The 17803-nt window shown below is 42.4% G+C and overlaps 1 protein-coding gene across 8 annotated transcripts in view; it reads right to left on the bottom strand.

Annotated features, from left to right (window-relative positions):
- The window catches only part of RIC3 (RIC3 acetylcholine receptor chaperone), a 65441-nt gene extending 54951 nt beyond the window's left edge, over window positions 1-10490 (bottom strand). The window contains exon 1 of one of the 8 annotated variants that reach the window (XR_008290475.1): window positions 9749-10490. Coding sequence is in view for 6 of the 8 variants with exons in the window: in XM_027073222.2 (XP_026929023.2) it covers window positions 9749-10205 (457 nt within the window). In the remaining 2 variants the exon portion in view is untranslated. The remainder of the gene's footprint in view (window positions 1-9748) is intronic. The other 7 variants (XM_027073222.2, XM_053203513.1, XM_053203512.1 and 4 more) reach the window with 7 other exon arrangements.
- Between the last annotated feature and the right edge of the window lie 7313 nt (window positions 10491-17803).

Genomic DNA, 17803 nt, shown 5'->3' with positions numbered 1-17803 from the left:
AAAGAAATTGAATCAGTTATCAAAAATCTCCAACAAATAAGAGTCCTGGGCTAGATGGCTTCCAAGGGGAATTCTACCAGACATTTAAAGCAGAGTTCATGCCTATCCTTCTCAAGCTGCTCCAAAAAACAGAAATGGAAGGAAAGCTTCCAGACTCCTATGAAGCCAGCATTACCTCGATTCCCAAACCAGACAGAGACCCGACTAAAAAGGAGAATTACAGGCCAATATCCCTAATGAACATGGATGCAAAAATCTCAACAAAATACTAGCAAATCGAATTCAACAGTGTATCAAACAATTATTCACCACGATCAAGTGGATTCATTCCTGGGCTGCAGGGCTGGTTCAATATTCATGAATCAATGTGGTACGTCACATTAAAAGAAGAAAGGATAAGAACCATATGATCCTGTCAATCGATGCAGAAAAAGCATTTGACAAAATACAGCATCCTTTCTTAATAAAAACCCTCAAGAAAGTCAGGATGGAAGGAACATATCTTAACATCATAAAAGCCATATATGAAAAGCCTACAGTTAATATCATCCCCATGGGGAAAAAAGTGAGAGCTTTCCCCGAGATCAGGAACAGGACAGCACCACTGTTGTTTAACACAGTGCTGTAAGTCCTAGCCTCAGCAATCAGATAATAAAATGAAATAAAAGGCATCCAAATTGGCAAAGAAGTCGTCAAAGTTTCACTCTTTGCAGATGACATAATACTCTACGTGGAAAACCTGAATGACTCCACCAAAAAACTGCTAGAGCTGATACATGAATTCAGCAAAGTCGCAGGATATAAAAATCAATGTACAGAAATTGGTTGCATTTCTATACAGCAATTACACCAATAATGAAGCAACTGAAAGAGATATCAAAGAATCAATCCCATTTATAATTGCACCAAGAACCATAAAATACCTAGGAAGAAACCTAACCAAAGAGGTAAAAAAAATCTGTATGCTGAAAGCTATAGAAAGCTTATGAAAGAAACCGAAGAAGGGGTGCCTGAGTGGCTTAGTCAGTTAAGTGTCCGACTTCAGCTCAGGTCCTGATCTCATGGTCCATGGGTTCGAACCCTGCATCAGGCTCTGTGTGGACAGCTCTGAGCCTGGATCCTGTTTTGGACTCTGTGTCCCCATCTCTCTCTGCCCCTTGCCCCCCCATCTCAAAAATAAACATTAAAAAATTTTTTAATAAATTGAAGATGACACAAAGAAATGGAAAAACATTCCATGATCATGGACTGGAAGAACAAATATTGTTAAAATGTCGATACTACCCAAAGCAATCTACACATTCAATGCAATCCCAATCAAAATAGCACCAGCATTCTTCACAGAGCTAGAGCAAACAATCCTAAAATTTGTATGGAACCACAAAAGACCACGAATAGCCAAAGTAATGTTGAAAAAGAAAACCAAAGCTGGAGGCATCACAATTCTGGACTTTTGCCTGTATTACAAAGCTGGAAGCATCAAGACAGTATGGTAATGGCACAAAAACAGACACAGAGACCAATGGAATAGAGAACCCAGAAATGGACCCACAAACATATGGCCAACTAATCTTCAACAAAGCAGTGAAAAAGACATTCTCTTTAGCAAATGGTGCTGGGAGAACTGGAAAGCAACATGCAGAAGAATGAAACTGGACCAGTTTCTTACACTATACACAAAAATAAATTCAAAATGGATAAAATACCTAAGTGTGAGACAGGAAACCATCAAAATCCTACATGAGAAAACAGGCAGCAACCTCTTTGACTCTGGGTACAGCAACTTCTTACTTGACATATCTCTGAAGGCAAGAGAAATAAAAGCAAAAATGAACCACTGGGACCTCATCAAGATAAAAAGCTTCAACACAACAAAGGAAACAATCAACAAAACTAAAAGCCAACTGAAGGAATGGGAGAAGATATTTGCAAATGACATATGACATATTAGATAAAGCATTAGTATCCCAAATCTATAAAGAACTTACCAAACTCAACACCTGAAAAACAAATAACCCAGTGAAGAAATGGGCAAAAGACATGAATAGACACGTTTCCAAAGAAGACACCCAGATGACCAACAGACCCATGAAAACATGCTCAACATCGCTCATCATCTGAGAAATACAAATCAAAACCACACTGAGATACCACCTCACACCTGTCAGAATGGCTAAAATTAACAACTCAAGAAACAGCAGATGTTGGTGATGGTGTGGAGAAAAGAGAATCCTCTTGCACTGTTGGTGGGAATGCAAACTGGTGCAGCCACTCTGGAAAACAGTGTGGAGGTTCCTCAAAAAATTAAAAATGGAATTACCCTACGACCCAACAACAGCACTACTAGGAATCTATCTAAAGGATACAGGAGTGCTGATTCGAAGGGACACATGCACCCCAATATTTATAGAAGCGCTATCAGCATGGCAAAATTATGGAAAGAGCCCAAATGTTCATTGACTGATAAATGGAGAAAAAAAGATGTGGTATATACATACAATGGAATACTACTCGGCAATGAAAAAGAATGAATCTTGCCATTTGCAGTAATGTGGATAGAACTGGAGGGCATTATGCTAAGTGAAATAAGTCAGTTAGAGAATGACAGATCACATGATTTCATTCACAGGTGAAATCTGAGAAACGTAACAGATGACAGAGGGTAAGGGAAGGAAAAATAAGATTAAAAACAGAGCGAGGCAATCCATAAGAGAGACTCTTAAATACAGAGAACAAACTGAGGGTTGATGAGGTTGGGGAAAATGGGTGATGGGCACTGAGGAAGGCACTTGTTGGAATCAGCACTGGATGTTGTATGTAAGTGATGAATCACAGAATCTACTCCTGAAGCCAAGACTACAAGACTACACTGTACATTAGCTAACTTGACCAAAGGGGAAAAAAATTCACTTTTAGTTCTAGACACACTAAAATGTTCATATTTCCCAAATGTATACACCCAAGAAAAATGGAAACATGTCTACATCAGTTTATATTCAAATGTTAAAAGCAGCATTACGTATATAATAAAAAAATACATAAATAACCTAAATGTCCATCAATGGATGAATGGATAAACAAAATGTAGCATATCCACAAAATGGACTACTATTCGGTCACAAAGTCATGAAGTACTGTTACATGCTACAACACGGATGAACCTTGAAAACATTATGCTAAGCAAAAGAAGCCAATCACAAAAGATCACATATTGTATGATTCCATTTATATGAAATTTCCAGAACAGGAAAATTTATACATATAGAAAGTTGCCTAGGGCTGAAGGCACAGTGGGGTGTGTTGGAGGGTGATGGATAAAGAGTATGATGGAGATGGGGGGGGGGATAACAAAGTAAATGTTCTAACACTGATTGTGGTAATGACTGTACAACTCGGAATAGAACAAAAATCACTGAACTGTACACTTGAAGTGGATGAACTGTATGTGAACTTTATCTTAAGAAAGCCCTTAGGAAAAAAGAAAATCTCCTGCTTTAGGACACCTTTCCTGTTCCCAATAAAACTGATCATTCTAATCATGAGTTCCCACTGCTTCCTGCAAGGTGTTTGAGTATATGCAACTGATATTGTTCTTCACTTATTTATTGTCCATTTACCTCTACTAAACTGTGCATTCCTCAGGCAGATAATTGGCTCATTTTTCTTAGAATCCACAGTTATCTGTACACTGTGTACACACGAAGTGAAAGAGCACATCATAAATATTTACTAAAAGATGGTCTAAACAGCAGTCATGTGGAAAAGGGACTGTACTTGTTTCACATACTCCAATGGGCAGAAATGAAAGTTACAATGATGGGTTTTAAGAATTTTCAAAAATCAGGGTTGTCTTTCTCTAAAACAAAGGTTTCTTGGTTCTGTGAATTCTCCGAATTGACACTCAAATTGTGAATGTATGTGTAAATAGTATGTGAATTTTTCTAGGGAGAAACTCTAACTTTCATCAGATTCTCAAAGGGGTATGTAACCCCAAAATGGGTAGGAATTGCTATTTTTTTTCTTTTTAAAAAATTTTAGGGGTGCCTAGTTGGCTCAGTCAGTTGAGCATCCGACTTAGGCTCAGGTCATGATCTCATGGTTTGTGGGTTCAAACTCAGGCTCTATGTTTACAGCTCAGATTCGAGATGCTTTGGATTCTGCTTCGGATTCTGTGTCCCCCTCTCTCTCTGCCCGTCCCCTGCTCACACTCTCTTTCTCAAAAATAAACATTAACAAGACTTTAATTAAAAAAATTTAATCCCAGTAAACATACAGTGTTATATTAGTTTCAGGTGTGCATTTTAATGATTCAACAATTCCATGTATTACTCAATGCTCATCAAAAGTGTAGTCTTGGGGTGTCTGGGTGGTTCAGTTGGTGGAGTGTCTGACTCTTGGTTTTGGTTCAGGGGATGATCTCACAGTTCATGGGATTGAGCCCTGCGTCAGCCTCCACGCTGGCAACACAGAGCCTGCTTGGGATTCTAACTCTCTCTCTCTCTCTCTCTCTCTCTCTCTCTCTGCCTCTCCCCCACTTGTGTGCACATGCACCCACACTCTCTAAATAAATAAATAAGCATTAAAAAAAATGTAGTCTTTAATGCCCTTCATCTATTTCACCCATCCCCCAACCTACCTCTCCTCTGGTAACCATCTGTTTGTTCTCTATAGTAAGAGTCTGTTTTGTGGTTTGTCTTTTTTTCCTTTTTATTTAATTTTTACTTTGGTTTTTTATATTTTAGTTAGTTAACACACAGTGCAATATTGGATTCAGAAGTAGAATTCAGTGATTCATTACTTAGATACAACATCCAGTGCTTATCATGACAAAGAATTATTCACCATAATCAAGTGGGATTTATTCCTGGGCTGCAGGACTGGTTCAATATTAGCAAATCAATCAACATGATACACATTAATAAAAGGATAAGAACCATATGATCCTGTCAATAGATGCAGAAAAAGAATTTGAAAAAAATATAGCATGATTTTTTTTTAATATTTATTTTTGAGAGAGTGAGAGAGACAGAGCGTGAGCGAGGGAGGGACACAGAGAGAGAGAGGGAGACACAGAATCTGAAGCAGGCTCCAGGCTCTGCACTGTCAGCACAGAGTCCAATGCTGGGCTTGAACTCATGAACCATGAGACCATGACCTGAGCCGAACTCAGACGCTTAACCAACTGAGCCACCCAAGTGCCCCATGAATTCTTTAATGTTTAATTTTGAGAGCAAGTGCACAAGCAGAGAGGAGGGGCAGAGAGACTGGGGGACAGAGGATCCTAAGCCAGCTCCACACTGACAGCAGAAAGTTTGAGCATCCATTCTTGATAAAAACCCTCAACAAAGTAGGGATAGATACAACATACCTCAATATTATCAAGACCATATACCAAAGACCCACAGCTAATATCCTTAAAGGGGAAAAACAGAGCCTCTCTCCTACTATCAGGAACAAGACAAGGATACCCATTCTCACCATTACCATTTAATATAGTACTGAATGTCTTAGCCTCAGCAATCAGACAACAAAAAGAAATAAAGGACGTACAAATTGGCAAGGAAGAAGTCAAACTTTCACTCTGCAGACAATGTGATACTCTATGTAGAAAACCCAAAAGACTCCACCAAAAAATTGCTAGAATACATGAATTCAGCAAAGTCATAGGATATAACATCAACTGTGCAGAAATCTGTTGCATTTCTATACACCAGTAATGAAGCAGCAGAAAAGGAAATCAAGGAACCAATCCCATTTACAACTGTGCCCAAAACAAGAAGATAGTTAGGAATAAACCTAACTAAAGAGGCAAAAAAAAAAAAAAAAAAAAAAAAATCTGTACTCTGGAAGCTATAGAAAACTTGCGAAAGATACTGAAGAGGACACAAAGAAATGGAAAAACATTCCATGCTCATGGATTGGAAGAACACTGTTAAAATGTCTATACTACCCAAAGCAATCTACACATTTAATGCAATCCCTATCAAAATACCTGTACCACCAGCATTCTTCACAGAGCTAGATCAAACAATCCTAAAATTTGTATGGAAGCACAGAACACCCTGAATAGCCACAGCAATTCTGAAAAAAATAAAACTAGAAGTATCATGATTCCAGATTTCAAGCTATATTATAAAGCTGTAGTCATCAAGACAGTATGGTTCTGGCAGAAAAACAGACGTATAGATCAATGGAACAGAATGGAAAACCCAGAAATGGGTCCACAACCATAGGGTCAACTCATCTTCAACAAAGCAGTCTCTTCAGCAAACAGTGTTGGGAAAACTGGACAGCGACATGCAGAAGACACACTGGACCACTTTCTTACACTATACACAAAAATAAACTCAAAATGGACGAAAGACCTAAACGTAAGACAGGAAACCATCAAAATCCTAGTGGAGAACAAAGGCAGCAACCTGTGATCTCGGTCAGAGCAAATTCTTACTAGACACATCACTGAAGGCAAGGAAAACAAAAGCAAACATGAACGACTGGAACTTCATCAAGATTAAAGATTCTGGGGGTACCTGGGTGGCTCAGCCAGTTGAGCATCTGACTTTGGCTCAGGTCATGATCTCATGGTTCATGAGTTTGAGCCCTGCATGGGGCTCACTGCTGCCAGCGCAGAGCCCTCTTCAGATCCTCTGTTCCCCTCTCTCTCTGCCCCTCCCCTGCTCATGCTCTCTCAAAAATAAACATTAAAAAATCCACAAAGATGAAAAGCTTCTGCACAGCAAAGGAAACAATCAACAAAACTAAAAGGCAGCCTACAGAATGGGAGAAAATATTTGCAAACAGCACATCTGGTAAAAGATTAGTATCCAAAATCCATAACTTCTCAAACTCAACACCCAAAAAACAAACAAAATGGACCCAGTTAAGAAATGGTAAAACACATGAATAGACACTCTTCCAAAGAAGACATCCAGCTGGCTAAGAGACACATAAAAAGACGCTCAACAACACCCATCATCAGGGAAATACAAATCAAAATCATAGTAACATATCACTTCACACCTGTCAGAATGGCTAAGATTAACACAAAGAACAACAAGTATTGGTGAGGATGTGGAGAAAGGGGAACTCTCTTGCACTGCTACTGGGAATGCAAACTGGTGCAGCCACTCTGGAGGACAGTATGGAGGTTCTTCAAGAAACTAAAAATAGAACTACCCTATGACCCGGCAATTTTACTACTAGGTATTTACCCCAAGGATACAAAAATACAGATTCAGAGGGGTACATGCACTCCAATGTTAACAGCAGCATTATCACCAATAGCAATGGCTATTTTTATTTTTTTAATGTCTATTTATGTTGAGAGAGAGCAGGTGTGCTCACACAAGCACGCAAAGAAGGGGCAAAGAGAGGAGAGAGAGAATCCCACACAAGCTCAATGCTGTCAGCACAAATCCCAACACGGGGCTCGAACCCACAAACTAGGAGACCATGACCTGAGCCAAAAATCAAGCGTCAGACACTTAAGGGACCGAGCCAATCAGGCACCCTGAAATCACTATTTTAAAAATGTGACATACCGGTGTGAGGATTTTAATTAATTTTTTTTTTGAAGTCTAGTTGACATACAACGTTACTATGTCATACACCTGAAACTAATGTAATTCCACAACTCTATACATTATTATGCTCACAAGTGCAGCTATCATCTGTACTGCACAGCCCTGTGACACCATTGGCTATAACACCTGTGCTGTACTTTCATCCTGTGACTTATTAATTTCAAAACTGGAGGCCTGTACCTCCCACTCCTCTTCATCTGTTTTGCCCATTCCCTCCCCCACCCCTCCCATTTGGGGATCATCAGTTTGTTCTCTAGGTTTATGGGTCTGTTTCTGTTTGCTCATTTGTTTAATGTTTTAGATTCCATTTCACATATAGTTGAAATTATATGGTATTTGTCTTCCTGACTTATTTCACTTAGCATAATACCCTCTAGGTCCATAAAAGGGCAGAGGTTTTAGTTAGCAAAATTTCAGTTACTGACCTAGATCATTCAAGGTAAGTTTTTGCCTAGATTATACTCTTTTAGTAACTAATGCAAAAAGAGAATTCACAATATTAGTAGCTTCATGAACTTAACTTATTCACGTTATTTATTGACTGCCATTTTAGCTAAATGCTAAATGAAGTAGTTAGTGGTAGACAAGACAAAGTCCCCGCCTTCATGAAGCTTACATACTCGAAAGTAGAAACAGAAAAAAAGTGAGTAAACAAATAAGAACATTTCATACCATATAGTAATTCCTTCAAAAAGGAAAATAAAACAACATGAAGGACTAGGAGTGATTCGGGTGGAGTTGTCTTAGCTAGGGAGAGTCTCTCTGAGGAGATTACATTTGAGCTGAAACTTGAGTAAGGAGAAGGAAGGTGAGGTAAGAACATTCCAGGGAATAAGGAGAACAGAAAGTGTTCTCATCTCTAAGATGACAACATTGAATATCAGCTCTTGAGTTCTCAAGGGAAAGAGCCACATTTAATCTCTCCACAACATGTATAAGAGGATCTCCCACTCATATTCAATGGAACTTATTCAAGATAATTCAGCATAATGGAATTCAATTCAGTGAAATACCATTTTAGAAGAATCTTTACTGCTCAAGATCATCATGAATTAATCTTCAAGGCAGACAAGACAGGATCATTAGACAAAGTGAGCAAAACCTTTAGGATTTTGTAACAAGATAGAAAGAAAAAAAATAATGTGATAATTTTTTGGAAGCCTCTTCCACGTAGATAGTTTTACAAGCATAAAGTTTATCAAGCAAATTCTATCAAGAGAATTCTGGGTTCAATCTGTCCTCCACCCCTAGAATTTAGTGCTCTGCATTCTATAGTATTTCTAATTTATGATGTGCAAGAGAGTGGAACTATATAGTCAGTGTGCACAAATAACAGGGAAGTGGATCTCAGTTCAAAAGGAGCTGTCCAATCACCAAGGGCTGAATATTAGTGCAAGTGTCTGGAGACTATAAAACCATCCTCAAGGGTATTACAGAGATTATTTACAGGAGAAAGTTCCTAGAACTTCAAGACCTACAGAGAACTGTTCTAGTCCCTTCTCTCAACCTGGACATCCATCCCTTTACAGTCATTATGGAAAAGCCCCTGAAAGCAACCAACACGGTGGGTTTGTAAACACCACAAAGATCATACCAATAACAAAGGATTACCAAACAATTTAAGTAAGGGGAAAGTAGTAATCTGTTCATCTCAGTAACTGAAATTTGAGTTAAAAATTTCAAGTTATACTTAAAAAGGCACAAAAACAGGCTCAAGCGGGGCGGTGGAAGTACACAACGACTTAAGGCTAACCACACCGATATCAGTTGACTTTATGTAAAAGCACGACAGAAAGCACACGGAAACCCCCGAGAGGGGAATGCAAGTGGAAGCCCTCCTGACTCAAAGCACCTGGGCAGATGGCGACAGCTGGGTTAAGCCAGTGAGGGCAAGGGGGAAAGCTTCGAACGGGTGTGCGACGGGCCACGGAGAGGGTGCCCAGGCGCGCGCGAACGCCAGCACTCCCGGCCCTTCCTGCGTCAGGAGGTCGAAGGGACCAGACAGCGGGAGGAGTCGTCCGCTGACGCCAAGGGACCCGCAGGGGCTTGGCACCTCCCAAACGCCGCCAGGTCCGCCCTCTCTAGCCCTTTCGAGGAGACCTGGAGCACCCCTCAGTGCAGCAGTGCTCTTCGCAGACTGAGGGGAAGCTAGCCCGGTTGCTCACCTTCCGGCGCCGGCGGCGGCTCCTGCCGCTTTCCACGGGACAGGAAGGCCTTGGGCAGCAGCAGCGACACAGCCAGGACGAGCCCCGAGGCCAGGGCCACCCTCTGCACGGTGGAGTACGCCATGGCCGCCGCCCTCGCCACAGGTGCCGACGCCAGCCGGAACCGGAACCGCAGCGCCGGCGGCCTCCTCCGACCGAACCGGGGCTGCGCGGACGGCGACGCGCGAGGGACAAGTGCGCCAGGCCCCCGCACCGCGGTCGCGGCCTCCGTAGTCGCACCCGCGGCCTCTCGTCTTTGCCAACTGGAAACTCCTCCCTCTCCACGTCCCACGCCCAGGGGCGCGTCCTCCGGACCCGGGGCTTTGGCGGTCCCGGCCTTCTGCGCATCCCGCTCACTGCGTGGCTGCGTCCGTGCGTCCGTCCGTCGGTCCGTCCCCTTACCGAAGGCAGCTCCCATTGCTCACAGCTGTTCTCAGTCTGTAGCCAAAGGAGCGAATGCTGAAACGCACGCCTAATGATCCCCCTCCACAGCGTAAAACCTTTCAAGAACGCCTCTTTATCCTTGGCACAGCCATCCGACTTGTTTCTATGCCCTGAAAGCTCTGAATGATTTGGTCTTAACAGTGCTGCATCCAAACATCCAAACTAGATCATTTGCTCTTTCCGCAGCATATTCCTTGCTTTCCGGGGGCCTTAGCTTGTCCTGTTCCCTCTGCCTGGAAAATTCCTAACGCCATCTCCACCGGGTGAATACTTCTCTGTAGAACAACTGAAAAAAAAACAAAAAAAAAAACACTCTCTTCGTGAAACTTTTCCACTCAGCTTCTCCTTCCTCTGCATTCCCACAGTCCTCCATTACTGTCTTTATTATTTAATGTTTATTAGCTAAATGAATAAGCATTTTATGAACATTCAGTTCTTCTGATGTATCAAATCCGGAAATGGCACTCCAGAGTACAAGATGGGTTTCCTTATGGGACAGATAGGTATCTATGCAGAATATTTTCTGCATTTTCTGTAGTAGTCAGCTCAACTGGAAGGAGAGGGTCAAGACAAGCTCCTCAAAGTACGTGAAATTCGAGTGTGTTTTTGAAAAATAAGTCACTAGACAGGTGGGAGGATTTAGAGTATTCAGGCAAAGGATGCAAAGAAGGCAAAGGCATGAAAGCCTGTGTATGTTCCAAGAATTGCTAGTGATTCATTTTGGCTGAGCCACAGGGTTGCTGACAATATAAAGTGATAAGACTACAAATATAAGCAGGAGCTAGATTGTGAGAAGCTTGGATATAACTTCCAGTTCAACATGGCAGATGGAACACATCCATTTATCTTTGCTTCCCCCAGACACCTCACAAAAATGAAAATAAGGAGGTAAAGTGTATCAACTACAAGACTAAGGAGAATGGGAGAGAATATGACAAGGGACAAGAAAGGTCAACATTTTGTTAAAACACAACACTATCCAATAGAAATTGGATAGTCACGTATGTAATTTAAAATTTTCTAGTAGCCACATTAAAAAGGTGAAAAATGGGTGAAGTTCATTTAGTCCATTTTGTTTAACCCAATATACCCAAAATATTTCAACAGGTGTAGCACTAGTCAGTCACATTTCAATGGCTTAATAGCCATGTGTGACTAGTGGCCACCATATAATGGCATAAAAAGTGAAATACATACAGAGGGAAAGCCCCTAAAAAGGAAACTAATTTGTCCCTCAGAACCTAGGAAGTCTTAAGAATTGGAGGCACTGAGTATTCCTTTAAAGGCAGAGATGTAGCGTGGGGCTGCATAAAGAAGGTTTGGTTGAAAGTCTGGTTAAGAAGCAGGTGATATCCTTTACATCTTGTTCCTCAGTCTTGTTCCAGGTGGTTGCCCCTGCCAGCATGCTCTGGCATCATCAATCTCGATATCATCAACATCACTAAAAGCTATTGAGTACTTACTATGTTCCAGGTATTTTACATATCATAACAATTGTATGGACTAAGCAATATTGTATACCCATTTTACAGATGATAAAACCAAGAAACAGAAAACTTAAAAGTAACTCCCCCCAAATTACACAGAAGTCAAAACCCATTATTTGAACCCAGGCATGCTTACTCCAGGACTTGCCCTCTTAACCACCAGTTTTACTCTCTGGAACCAGGGAAGCTCTGGACTCATGGATAACAGGTGCAGTTTATGGAGGTGATGACTGAGGGGACAGGACTTCTAAGAGGTGCAGGGAAAAGTGCAATGACCCCCAAAATTATGGTTCGGATGACTGGATAGACATTGATTCCATATAACAGAATCATGAGAATGGATTAATTAGGTTTGTGAAAAAGACAGAGCTCCAATTTTGACTAGTTGAGTTTGAGTTTCATGAAATGCCCATGTACAGCTATCCAGTTGGATATGTGAGTCTGAAACTAAGAAGAGATGTTTGGGCCGGAAACAAATATAGAAGCGATCAGTCCATCAATAGTAAGTGAAGGCTGGGAGAAGATAACATTAGCAAGAGTGCTCATGTAAAGTGATGAGAGGCCACAGTAGGAAACTCGGATTACACCATGCTATTGAAGTTCCCAAGTAGGAGAACAGAAATAGGGTGGAAAAGATAGTGACCTGGATGTTAAAATCTTGACTAAGAAGTTACTGAAACTTAGAATAAGAAAGTTGGAAGGTGACAGAAACAAAACGTATAATGAGTGGCCAGATGACATGCTCTTGAGTGGTAGGATTTGTGTTGGTTTTGAGAGTGGTTGTAACAACGGCAATAGGCTCTGCGAGGAATACTTTTAAGTCCTTTACGTGCAGAAACACACTGATGATAATACGAAACTGAATAAATGCCTGCCCTTAATCATAACTGTACTTTTTAATCATCATATTTTTTATTTTCCTACATTTGAACAAACTTCTTTTCCTGCCGCCTGTGGTCCCACTGCCACAGAACTTGTAAATTGCTCCCTAGAAGCTTTCTCCTGTGTTGCTGGAGTTCTTATCCTTATGCTAGTTACCTTTCCAGCATTCCTGATTTACTTTTGTTACACTACTCTTGACATCCAATTTCAGCCCAGAGGCGACTGCTCGCGGATCGTGAGACCAAGGGCAGAGAACTTACCTTTCTCTGGTGTGCAGTAGGAGGCAGAGAGGGGACTCTTCCAGCCTTAAACCCCAAGGAAAGGAAAGACCTCTGTTCGTCTCCTTCTCCTTAGAAGCTTCTACTCCGCCTTTTAATGACCAGCAGGTCTCTCTGAGATGAGGCGCTTGAGAGCCCACAGCTGGAGCCACTGATCTGCAGCTGCTGTCAGTGATTTCTTTCTCTCTGCCCCTTTCACAGCTGACCTTGCCCTAATATAGAAGGCCCAAACAGGTCTGAACCTCTTCCAGGAAGCTTTCCTGGACACTACAACTCATGCTGACTCTTCTTTCATTGGACTGCTGTGGACACTATTTATCATGGGTTTGTTGGGTCTTTTCACCTGGGCAGGGACCGCAGGAGGATAGGGTTATGTCTTCTCTCCTTGACATGGCCGAGCACAGAACTGGTTCACAGTGGGTAGTTATTGAAGTATGATGTTGCTGGTTTCCCACACACACTGATTTTGCCACTGCTCTGAGCCACTATACATCTTCCTAGGAATCAACAGTTTTCTTGAAGAGTCACCCCAAAAGATATTTAAACTTCCACTTACAAAATAAATAAGCCCTGGGCATGTAATGTACAGCATGGTGACTGTGGTTAATAATAATGTGTTGTATATTTGAAAGTTGATAAGAGAAATCTTAAAAGTTCTCATAAGAAAAGGGGCACATGGGTGGCTCAGTCAGTTGAGCGTCCAACTTTGGGTCAGGTCATGATCTCGCGGTTCATGGGTTCAAGCCCCGCATCAGGCTCTGTGCTGACAGCTTGGAGCCTGAGGCCTGCTTCAGATTCTGCGTCTGCTTCTCTCTCCGCCCCTCTCCTGCTCACGCTCTCTTTCTCTCTCAAAAATAAATAAAAACATTTTTTAAAAGTACCTGTAAGAAACAAAATTGTAACTGTGTGGTGATTGATGTTAACTATGCTTAGTTTGGTCAGCATTTCACAATATATGCAAATACTGAATCATGTTGTATACATGAAACTATCATGTTCTTTTTTTAAAACTATTATGTTCCATGTCAATTTTAATATTCAATATGCTTATATTTCAATTAAAAAGACATGGTCAAAAGAAGAATCAAACCAAAGAGTCTCATTTCAAAAAGTCACTGATTTTGTCCACAATAGGTTTCTGTATCCCATCCACCAAATTTGCCCCTTAGTGACCATGATGGTTCATTTTATGTGTCAACTTGGCTGGGCCACAGTGTCCAGATATGTGGTCATACTTTATTCTGGATGTTTCTGTGAGGGTGTTTTGGGTGAGAGTAACTAAAATCTGTGGAGTTTGACAGGGCACCTGGGTGGCTCAGTGGGTTAAGCTCAGGTCATAATCCCATAGGTTTGAGCACCATGCCAGGCTCTGCATTGAGAGCACAGAGCCTGCTTGGGATTCTGTCTCCCTCCTTTATGTCTCTCTGCCCCTTCTCCCCCTCTCAAAATAAATAAAAAAAATTTAAAAATCTGTGGAATTTGATAAAGCAGATTGTCCTCCATAATGTGGGTGGGCCTCACCCAATCAGTTGAAGGCCTGAACAGAACAAAAAACTGATCTCCCCTAAGAGAGAATCCTGGCGGCACTTGTGTGGTTCAGTCAGTTGAGTCTCCAACTTTGGCTCAGGTCATAATCTCACAGCTCATGGGTTTGAGTCCCACATCGGGCCCTATGCTGACAGCTCAGAGCCTGGAGACTGCTTCAGCTTCTGTGTCTCCCTCTCTCTCTGCCTGTCTCCCACTCATGCTCTGTCTCTTTCTCTGTCAGAAAATAAATAAACATTAAAAAGAGAGAGAGAGAATTCTGCAGCAGGAGCTCTTCAGACTTGAACTGCAGCATCAACTCTTCCTGGATCTCCAGTCTGTCAGCCCACCCTGAAGATTTTGGACTTGCCTGGCTTGTATAATCACATCAGCCAACTCCTTAAAATCTCTGTCTCTCTCTCTCTTTTCCCCCTCCCTTCCCCTCCCCTCCCCACCCTCAGTCACACACACACACTTCCAATTGGCTCTTTCTCTGGAGAACTCTAATGAATACAGTGACTTTGGCCACTTCCAAAAATGAATTCCCCCTGCAATTGAGGCTTTTCCATCTCAGAGGAGATTCCAGGGATGCACCTTGGTCTCTGAAAACAGTTCTTAAAAAAGCCCAAAGAACCACAGCAGGCCATTGTGAAGAGTCACGGACCCTTAATATAGGTAGGAAATTGGGGTGGTTCACAGGGAAATGAGACCCAAGTATCCAGAACACTAAGCAGAAGGAAGCAAGGCGTGTAACTCCAAAGTCCAGAATGAAGAGGTTAAATAAGAAAGGCAGGAAGATGGGGCAGGATGCCTACAGAGGGTATACTGGACCCAGACCTTGAAAGAAGGGTAGAATTTCCATCAAGGATAAAGGAAATGTGCTAAATCGCCTGTCAATTGTGGATGTCCAGAATCTTTTGAATACCCTTTCTTTGATGTTATCTGCATCAAGAACCTCCCTTTCTCAATGTGGAGTCCAGCGAATGGTATTGCCCCTCGCCACTGAGGCACAGGTATATAACTGGTTCCCTAATCAGACACACCCATGCGGGACTTTGGTTTGGAAGTTATCTATGAGAGGAAACAGCAATGCCGGGCTGCCTTTTCTGACGGTCCCAGGTGGCAGCAGAGGTGGGATATTCCTGCAGTTGGTGGTGACCGCAAGCAGGTCTGGGGTCGGTGGCAACAGAAGTCCCTTGAGAGGCCAGCTCTGCGGCACAGTTCTAGGAGTCGTTTCAAGCTCCAGAGCCCCAGTTTCCTCACCTGTGAAATGGAGGTTGTGCCGTCTCCCTCCCTGAGCTAGCAAATGTGACGGAGCCTGAAAGGCAATTGGGTGCGAGATGAAACAACAGCCGGAGCTGTGGCTCAAAGCAGGTCAAAAGGAAGAAAACTAGAATCAGAAAAGGGGAGGCAGTTTCAGACAAAAACCCACTGGGAGGACCCTAAAGCTTTACCTGACCAGGACTGGGTGGGTAGAGGCGAGGGGCATGAGGCCCCAGGCTTCCTGCTGGTGGTTGGTCAAAGTATGATAGTCCTGACCACTCTCCTACCACCTCTCTTCACTGGCCCCTGCCCCCGGATGCAGCGCAGAGAGAAGTCACAGTTGGATACCTTGGGCCTTTCTGCCTCGAATGAGAAGAAATAGTCTTTGGCTCCAATTAATTAAGCAAACTGATAGAAATTCCCTGCCTAAGTCACACTTTGCATATCCATAATCTCTGCGCTACATTTTCTGTATACTTTACCCCTGGGTAAAAATTGGTGAGCGTTTAAATGCTTCCTCACATAATCTTGCTAAAGCACACCCTTGCCTATAAATATTCATGCCACTGCCAAAACATTTGCAAGCTTTCCCCAAAGGTGAAATGTGTGTAATGTACTTTGTCTTCTGGGTATAAATATTATCCAATACATTTTGGTTAATATGAATACACTAATTATTCCTGTAACCCTTTTAAAAAGGGTCATCTTCATGATGTGAATTTTTAAAAAATGTAATTACAGTAATTGGATACTTAATCTAATTAAAATTTGCTTTATCTTTAATGGGAATTTTTCTAAAGAGGGAGAATGACAATGGCCTTTTTGATAACGACTGTTTTCTTCCTGCGGGGGGATCGGGTTGGTGAAAACTGGAGAACCAGGCAGTTTGGGGTCTGTCAGTGCCCTGGTTGCTGGGCAAAGGCAATCCAGGCTTCGCCTTAGGACTCAGTACTTATAAAATGAATATCGGTTTTAGTTACTGAAGAGAGTGGAGGAAAGGACTAGGGGAACATTTTCTATCCCAACAGATAAAGCTGCCCCCTTACTAGGAAGCAGCCTTCCATTCCTCTGGACCTGTGATTGGCCCATGGTGGGAACTTGAACCTCGGCCTGCTAGATCAGGATCCTTCACAGAGCTTGCTGGAGCTGGAGCTGGAGCTGGAGCTGGAGGAGAAGCAGCTCCATGATGCTTTGGGGGACACAGTGCTACAAGGAGTTGTAGTGAATGTTACAGGTGCTCACTCAGATCCCAGTGGTTCACCTTTGAGGTCACCCGCAGATAGCTCCTGTATGTAGGTTGGAGTCCTGCATCTGTCTGCATAAGGCCATTCTCTAAACTGTGGACCAAGCTAGACCTGCTGGAAGCTATCACCCCAGAGCAACTCTCAGACAACGAGGGAGGGGAGCTGGTAGATAACTACCTTAGGGTGGACAACCAGAGGGGTTCTCTGCACATTCTTTCCCGGGCATCCCGGTGGGATTAAGCTCTAACTGCTGCCACCATAACCTGCTTGTTAACATACCCATACTGGGGCTTCATCTCCTTCTTTATCTCGCTTTGCCACTCCCTTCTTGAGACGATCTTCCAAATAAAGTAGCGCAAAGTCTTACCTTGGAGTCTGCTTTGGGGGAGACTAAACTAAGACAGATGCAAGGTTGGGGTCTCCAGGCAGATGATCTCTCCACCATATGGAATAGGCCTGTCTGGAGGACAGAGTGAAACCAGCAGAAATAAGCAGAAATGAGGTAGATGGAGAACCATCCTGGTGTGGAATCCAGGCTCCAGCCCCAGACCCTTCTTGCTCCCTGCTCCTCCTTTGATTCTGTGGGTTTCCTGGAAACCTCCCCACCATAGGAGTCAATACATTCCTCCCATTCTTTTCCATATGTGTTAAGCTTGCCTGATTGGGTTGGATTTTTGTTTCTTGCAACTGAAAGTATTGTAACTTTTGCCCAACCAGTGAGTTTTGCCTAACAAGTTACAACATAACTTTTGTAAGTAAGTGAGTTTGCATGCAAAGCACTTAGACTAAAACTTGCCTCTGACTGATTGTTACCACCATCATCACTATTATTGTTAAATGCATATTGTTATTATTCAATGTCTGACCTGCTTCCAGAAGGGCATATGGTTCCAG

This window comes from Acinonyx jubatus, chromosome D1, assembly GCF_027475565.1.
Source record: "Acinonyx jubatus isolate Ajub_Pintada_27869175 chromosome D1, VMU_Ajub_asm_v1.0, whole genome shotgun sequence".
Classification (NCBI taxonomy): Eukaryota; Metazoa; Chordata; class Mammalia; order Carnivora; family Felidae; genus Acinonyx; species Acinonyx jubatus.
The sequence above is the reverse complement of the archived record's forward strand: the minus strand, read 5'-3'. Positions and strand labels throughout refer to the sequence as shown.